General features: G+C 36.3%; 1 protein-coding gene across 1 annotated transcript; it reads right to left on the bottom strand.

Moving 5' to 3' along the window:
* Nucleotides 1-362: 362 nt before the first annotated feature.
* Nucleotides 363-5,533, bottom strand: rpl36a (ribosomal protein L36A). The gene is made up of 5 exons (XM_048187332.1): nucleotides 5,387-5,533; nucleotides 4,847-4,952; nucleotides 4,699-4,766; nucleotides 1,160-1,282; nucleotides 363-444 (listed from the first exon to the last, which is right to left on the bottom strand). The coding sequence occupies exons 1-5, from the start codon at nucleotides 5,387-5,389 to the stop codon at nucleotides 424-426; spliced, it is 321 nt and encodes a 106-aa protein (XP_048043289.1). The 5' UTR covers nucleotides 5,390-5,533; the 3' UTR covers nucleotides 363-423.
* Nucleotides 5,534-8,562: the final 3,029 nt, after the last annotated feature.

The raw sequence follows: 8,562 nt of genomic DNA, 5'->3' as shown, positions 1-8,562 counted from the left end.
GATCCAACAATGCCTGTACTTTTTCAAATGAATGCCTTAAGACATATTTTTCTACAGCTGTCGAGTGTTACAATTGCTCATATTCATTTTTTAACGTGTGGCAATGCCCCCTCCTTGTTTTTGTCTCTAACTACACAGAAAACTCAGCAAGTGCCTAAGAAAAGATTCATCTTTCACTGTGGGATGAATAATTTGCTTTACCCCAACAGCAGCATGAGGCAACAGATATGCTGTTATAGTAACACTTTAAGCATTTATGGAAGCAAAGTTGCTATTTCGGTCCCCTACAGTGCATTTAGTATAGGACCTAATCTGAAAACACAGTTTGATACTGATGTTGAATGAAAGGCAAAAGTCCAGCATAACTGTATACAACTTTTATTGACAGTGATGGTAAACCACAAAAGAAGCACTTGGCCCAGCTCAGAACTGGATGACCTGGCCCTGGAAGAGAACAACAGAAATTATACATGTTAATACTCTTAGTAACAGTCTGAAATAGTTTTACAGCTTTCAGTGGTTCGGTCCTGATGCCAAACTCTCTGCCATTCAAAATGATACAATGTGTTGAGTCACCCCTTTTCCAATACACACAGAGGATTATGAACTAGTTTGACTTCTCATTACTTGACTAAAAGTACATATTTGAAAGGCCAAACATTTGATCTAATTAATTCTAACAATTGAAAAGCCATGCCCAAATGATTAACCTTTTGATTTAATGTTAAAATCAAAAATGTTAAATAATTCACCCACTGGTTATTTTAGTAAACTGCCAGGGTTCCCACACTTCTTCAATGATTTTCCGTGACTAGTTTTGCAGTTACTGTATAACCTTTTTTAAAAATTCATGCAATCATTTTACAGAGATTGCCTCACAAAAAGCATTTTCTAGCTGATTAAATCTTTTAGAGGAGAGTATAACCACAAATCTTCGTTCACTATAAAAATAGTCAAACGAATTTCCATGCACATAAGCCACAAATCAAATCGTATTTCCATTTTTTCCAGGTTAGAGAAAACTCTGAAGACAATTACTAAAATAATGGCTTCAAACCACCATTTCACTTCCGTCCCAAGTTTTAGCATCAGAACAAATAGTTCCAAATTAACTTTTTTACTTGTTCTTTAACTGATGGCTGATGTGTATTTCCCTTACCTTTCTCTTCTTGTCTCCTCCCAGCTCAAAATGTTTGCATCTCTTAATGGCCAACATCCTCTTTGAGCGGCAGTTGGGCTCCACGCATTCCAGCCTCAGCACAATCTTCTTCGTGGTTTTAGCCTATGGCAAAAGGGACAATTACACTTAACCCAATATGTAAAAATCCATATGATCAACAATTAATATTTAATTCTAGATTCTCCACACACTATATATCTGAACTCAACTAAGATGCTTATGAAATAGTAATTTGTGGAAGGTTCGAAGCTACATATATACATACATAAGTACTACTTAAAGGGAACCCCTGGTGTTAAGACTTGTATGGCTTAATATAATGTAAATTATGTCTCTTACTGAAATATGTAGTAGAAAACCCATGAAAGATTTACGTTATTTAAAAAAAAATCCATGACATATTTGGACAATGGGCGGCACCATTTTGTTTGCGTTCTATGTCGGTGACGTCAAATGGTTGCACTCACTGCTCTACTGACACCGTCCTATTGCTAATTTTTACCGCAACACAACTCGGAATATAATATACGATAACACATTGTGCAGCTTTTGGTTGTAATTTTCAGTCGATGAGCCACAAGAGAAGAAATTTAAATCTCTACTGCTTTACTAGCGATAAGAGGAGAAAAGAATGGGAAGTTGTGAAGAACGTGGACGAATAAAACTCCCTAAAGATCTGTGTTTTTGTTCTCTTCACAAGCCCTGGTGCCTTTAAAGCTTTTAGAAGACCACAGCTAAAAGAGCTTACAGTTGCCAATGGATACAAGTATGCTTTAACCAAATGCCGCGCCTGTCGTGGAGACTGACGAAGGTAAGCCTATAACGTCTCGACTGAGACAGACTGCCTCAAAGCTCGCGTGCGGTGTGATGAATGAGATATCTGTGATCGCATAATATTATAGCATCTTCTCAGCACGTTTAACTGTGTGTAATGCATTCAGGTGATCAGACGATTTTAACGTCAATCATACAACAGTAATTCGAATAGCCACAGAGAATAATTTTGCGCTCTGGCTCAAATTGAAGAGGCTTATGTTTTAAATGGAACCCCACGGATATTAAGACCTGTATGTGTTACTAGATTACCATTACACCAAAACATACAAATAAAAAAAAAACTCAAAGTCATCAGGGCTAAAGTGAAGAGAACAAAGACGCAGTTAGGAAGATTTATTCGTCCACATTCTGCACAAATTCTTATTCTTTTCTCCTTTTATCGCTAGTAATGTGTTATCGTATATTATATTCCGAGTTGTGTTGCGGTAAAAATAGCAATAGGACGGTGTCAGTAGAGCAGTGAGTGCAACCATTTGACATCACCGACATAGAACGCAAACAAAATGGCGCCGCACATTGTCCAAATGTGTCATGGATTTTTTAAATAACGTAGATTTTTCATGGGTTTTCTACTACGCATTTCAGTAAGAGACATCATTTACATTATATTAAGCCATACAAGTCTTAACACCAGGGGTTCCCTTTAAGGATCCATTTAAAGGCTGGGGCCTGATGTATAAATGTTGCATAAGAGGCAATGTGCGAAATTTTCCACACATATCAGGTTTCATAAAAATTTAAGTTGAAAATATATGCGCACTCTAGACCAGGGTTCCTCAAATCTGGTCCTGGAGGGCCACTGCCCTGCAGAATTTAGCTCAAACCCTGATCAAACGCACCTACCTAGTGAGTTTGTGTGTTTGAGTTCTAGTGATCCTGAAGACCTTGATTAACTTGCTCAGGTGTGTTTGATCAGGGTTGGAGCTAAACTCTACAGGTCCAGGGCAAGATTTAAGGAACCCTGCTCTAGACTGTGCATACATACTCTTTTTACTGGAGTGAGTGAAGTAATGAGAAACAAATATTTTAAACTTTTCATTTTGATGTACACATTTAGGTTAAATATTCCACTCATTAAAGGAGTTGAGTCCTCAAATTACAAACATTATCCAGAAGTTAAACAAATTATATGAATTTAGATCAGTGTTAATTTTGTTGACAAAATCTGTTCATTTTCATCAACGACATTTTACTAACAAAAACAAGACAATAACTAAAAAAGCCAGTTTTGAATGACAAACTACGACGAAAATACACTTGAATTGAAATGGACTAAAACTAGACTAAAATAAACAATTCAGAAGACTAAAATATGACGAACTAAATTGCAATTAAGTCAAAAGACTAAACTATCAAAATTTGCTGTCAAAATTAACAGATTTAGATAGGAATATTTGTAAGTGATGCACTACTTTTGAACAATTACCTTTGGCATGCTACATTTTAATGACAGTGGAGAGTGATAGATGCATGATAATTCCTCTTTAAAATCAATTGCAGAGCTCATGTTCTAAGAAAATATTCCTCACAAGAACAATGATGCACTTGTTCGGTGGTAGAATGGTCAACTAGTCGGTTTGAAAAGGTCCAATGACAATACTGTATAACGACTGTTGCACAGAGGTGCGCTGTTGAAGTCTAAAGTCTGATACTAAATGATTTTGAGCAATGTAATGTGGCAGCACAAGTGGCATTTATAGTCCATATCTCATTTTCCTAATGTCTAGTGTATCATATGGATGGAAATATGCAAATGAGGATAGGCATAGTAAAATTAGGCATTGTAAGCTCCAAATATGGTCATTTCAGGGAGGAGATAGGGTGGAGATGCATGTATGCACAATCTTCCACTGACTGGGTTTTATAAAGGGAATTTCGCACAAGCTTTTTTTAAATCTGAAAACTTATTTTAAATTGATTCTAATTGGAAGTGGTCAGACAAAACAGAACATTGTTTTACACCTGGTGGTAACCTGCAACTTAAATCTCATATAACCTGTTGAGAGGCTTGCACTACAAATGTGATGTTGAAAATGCATGTGACCACTACCTCCAAATGAGATTTAAGTGATTGGATCACAAAACCTTTTGGTTCTCATTCATTTGCATTTAGTACTGAACCATTTGTGATAACCTGAAATTGATGTTAATGTACACATGTAAACAATCTAAGGCTACATGTTTACATACACACACACACACATATTATATATATATATATATATATATATATATATATATATATATATATATATATATATATATATATATATATATATATATATATATATATATAAAAAATCTAAATATATTAAAAACATTAACTAAAAGACACTTCAAGCCCACAGTTTACCATGTTCTACATCAGTGGGTCACATTTTTGTCAAGATCGCTTTTCACAACTAGAGGTTTTTCATTTTAGTTTTATTGTCTACTGAGAATTTACACCCTTTGCTGAATAATTAAATTGAATGAACTTCACTAGATGTACATTGTTAATTTTAAGTATCTATTCTTTGTGTTACAACAATACCTGAAGCACCTCAAATATGGAGAGAGACTTTAAAATGGTCAAATACAAGCAGATAAATATATCAGCAATACTGCTTTGGAACAATATTGAATAAGTACACTGATCAAACATGGCAACTCTTGACACCCATCTGCAAGACCCAACATACCTTTTTTCGGAAAATAGGCTTTGTCTGTCCTCCATAACCACTCTGCTTTCTGTCGTAACGCCTCTTTCCTGTAAGTAACAAATGCAGTGAATTCTTCAGAAAGTTTAGTCCACATCGTTCAGCGTCTCAGTCAATTCTCAGGACTTACCCTGGGCGTACAGAGAGTCTTTGCCCTTCTTGTACTGGGTCACTTTATGTGGCTGGTGCTTCTTGCATTTTTTGCAGTATGTCCTGCGGGTCTTCGGTACGTTCACCTACGGATAAACACACGTCTCGTCAATGAAATCCCATGCAGTCTGAGTTCATGACAAGCGGCGCTAAACCCAGCAGGCGACGGACTGACGCTAGCGCTCGAGCTAATCAGCATTTTCACTAAATATACACAAAATTCCGTACATTTAGAGGTGTGAATAATGCATTCGAATAAACGAAGACAGAAAGCAAGTGTTCTTATTAAGCTCATTTCAAATACCAATCATATGAGTCCATAATTGAAGCATCTAAATTACGAACAGGGAAATCGGCAAATAGTGGAGAATAATCATCATTTCGTCACATAAATAAAACATTGTACATGGTCCCGAAGCTGTATACATTCATATTGTGCAGTTTGTTTAGGTCTAGGTTGTTCACATAATTAGGATTAAAACAGATTTCGGATGAAAGTCCACAGGACAACATTACACACCATGGTTGCCCTCGCGGCGCAGGAGCAAAGAGGAAGTAGCGACGTCACTCAGAGTATTAGTACCGGGTCGCGCAAGAGAGGTCTCGCGCTGTTTGCTCTTGCACGATACTACCACCTAATGGTCTAGATACCGAGCATACAAATGAATACCGATATTATTAGTATTTTAATGACTAATGTTTATATACTTGATACCACCGACGAAGCAGAAGCTCGATAGTATTCAGATAATCTGCAAAGACTCGACTAGGCTGTTTTTATTTCTATTTATAGCGACATTTTCTAGAAACGTGACCAAAACGCACACACTATTCCTTTTTGTAGGCTACCTACTCAGAAAGGACGATGAGGGCAACCTAAAACAAATACTGTTTTGGAAAATTATTAAAATATCATAAAAAATAATAATAAATAATACACTCTAGGTAAATATACATTAAAATAAATAGTTTTACAATTGTTTGCAGGACAAAAAAAGATTGTTCTTACACTTACAGCGAAATGTAATAATAATAATAATAATAATAACACACTACTTTTGCACAATTTTAGAGTCGAAACACAAGATTGAAGAAGTTTGATTTCATAATAAGGAAAAATGGAAGAGAAGAGCTTCAAAGATTATGGAAAGTATGCTTGTAAATTGTCTACAGTGGTACAATATGTGTTTCAGTTTTGAGTTCATAGATTCATTTTATGTTGAGTTAATTTATGTAGATTATTTGTTTCATTATTATTGTACTAAATGACTAATATATTGAAATCAGAAGTGAGTTATAAACATGGTAATATTTTAATAACAACGTTTTTTTATTGATGTTCCTCTTTTGTTATTGTTTGGTTTGTCAGAGAAAATTAAGTATAGAGAACAAACATCCAGTAGAAAAAGGAAAAACTGCCTGTGTTGCTGTGTGCCCACTGGCCACCTGAGAAGTTGATATGGACTGGCACATGCAGCATGCTGCTGGCTGCCAGTATCACCATGGCGACACTCACTAGGTCATTCCTGATGAGCAGTAATAACATCTGCCTGACCCAATGACTGCAGGGTGCATTCTGTAGTGCATACTGCACATTATACTGGCCTGCTAGATGAGGCTAGATATTCACGCCTGCACAATAATGGTTTAGCTTGACATGCCTTCTAAACACAACCACCCTCTCAGTCTCAACCATCCATCCATCCACACACACACACAGACACACACACACAGATACACACACACACACACACACACACACACACACACTGCATGTCCTGGAGCTTTGATTAATAACACCTGATTGTACATGTTCGCCTTTGGTTCCCTTCATGCAGATTAATGAGGTTAATTAAAGTGAAATAATTTGAAAAGACAAAGAACAAACCATGTATGTGTGTGGGGAGTTTGCTCGGTTTTAAAGTGCCAGTGATTGAAAAATGTGTATGATTTGCAAACCTAGATAAAAGAAATAGACATGCACACACTGACAATAAGGTTTTATTAGAAACGAAGCAATGTTTTGACCACATCTGGTCTTCATCTGGCCTAATGCAATTAACAAATTGTGACTCAAATTTTGTGGTAATGTCATGTTGAAGATTCCTTGCCGATTCTCACACTTACATTTGACACAACATTGGCCATTGTTATTCTTAAAGAGAGCCAATAATGTTAGTGCAACAGGTTAACATTGTTCCTTAAACATTTTAATTTATCATTTTTATCTGTTGTAACTTAAACTACGTAAAAGAAAAATTAACTTGAAACTCAAAACTCCTACAGTTATTTATGAAGGGCTATTGCATGCTGTACCTGTATTGTATTTCTATTTTTGTATTTCTATTTGTATTGCTAACCAGTTATTTTATTTGTGATAATTTAATGTAGAAATAGTATATGTGATATCATGATATCCTTGTTCCTATTCATATAGGAAAACAACTGTTTACACTGGTTTCATATAAATGCCACCAAACATTTCACATGAACATTCTTTCAGATTTTATTCTTTAATGTTTATACTATTCCATAATCATTCATCCTTGATTATTTGTCATCTTGAAGGAGTGGAAATACATTATTCCCAGATTGCAGAGCATGTTATCCACAGGGGGGCGCCAAATAGCTGGAGGCCTTTACCTTTATTTAAAGGGAACCTATTATGCACCTTTTTACAAGAAGTAAAATAAGTCTCTGATGTCCCCAGAGTGTGTATGTGAAGTTTTAGCTCAAAAGATCATTTACCCACAGATCATTTTTATAGCATGCTAAAATGGCCAGTTTTGGGAGGTGAGTAAAAACACAGTTTTTGTGTATGTCCCTTTAATTGCAAATGAGCTGCTGCTGCTGCTCCGGCCCCCTTTTAAAAAAGGGCAGAGCTTCAAAATCTCATGGAACAAACAAACAGGACAATGTCAAGCACTGAAAATGTCAGAAACTGTCAGTAATGGTAACAGTTCGAACCAGAGTCAGACAATGATGCCTACAGAGCCAGAGAATATGCTGCATGGAGATAGAACAGGTACAGTTCAGTTTAATTGCGGTTATAACTTATGTTGTCATCTTGCATTTATCCACTATTAGTACGAGCCTGTTGTATCGGCCCTGTCCAAATGATGGCCAAATCTTAACTGATGAGTTTTATGAAGTTTATTGTACATCACACAACAGATGAAGCATCCGTGTAAACTCCAGAAAATCACTGTGAGAGCTGAATAAAACACAGTAGTGTGCATTAAAGTCTTATCCATAAACTCTCTCTCTCCCTTGCATTATCATCAACATACACAGCGAATTAACAGTAACTAACAGTAAACGATATATATACAGACCTTATTCTTTTTCCGATGGGGGCGCTTAATAAACTGGTAAACCTTATATCCATAAAACAACTCTGATGAAATGTAATAAAAGTGTGTGCTCTCCCTTTCATTGCTGCTGTAACCAGTATCGCTCCGGAGACTATAAGCTGGAACACGAACAGTTGGTACTGACAAAGTCCCTTTCAAGGAAAGCCTGTTCACTCGGCGGCCATATTTGCAACCAAGCGTGCCACACAAGTCCTGAAAAGTGAAGCCAAAGTGTCTCGATCGCCCCCAGGTGGCTAGATGAAGTATAGGTCATAAACCCCACCCTCTCCATGTAATGTAATGAATGTGAGACAAACTAAACAGTCAAATTCTTAGTCAAATT

This window comes from Megalobrama amblycephala, linkage group LG4 (assembly GCF_018812025.1).
Source record: "Megalobrama amblycephala isolate DHTTF-2021 linkage group LG4, ASM1881202v1, whole genome shotgun sequence".
Classification (NCBI taxonomy): Eukaryota; Metazoa; Chordata; class Actinopteri; order Cypriniformes; family Xenocyprididae; genus Megalobrama; species Megalobrama amblycephala.
This window is presented reverse-complemented; position numbering and strand designations above follow the sequence as displayed.

Excerpts from the sequence above, each read along its gene's own strand:
- rpl36a (XM_048187332.1), bottom strand. Across the intron at positions 4,767-4,846 it reads AGACTCTCTGTACGCCCAGG|GAAAGAGGCGTTACGACAGA; the intron begins GTAAGTCCTGAG and ends TGTTACTTACAG. Across the intron at positions 445-1,159 it reads GAGGAGACAAGAAGAGAAAG|GGCCAGGTCATCCAGTTCTG; the intron begins GTAAGGGAAATA and ends GTTCTCTTCCAG.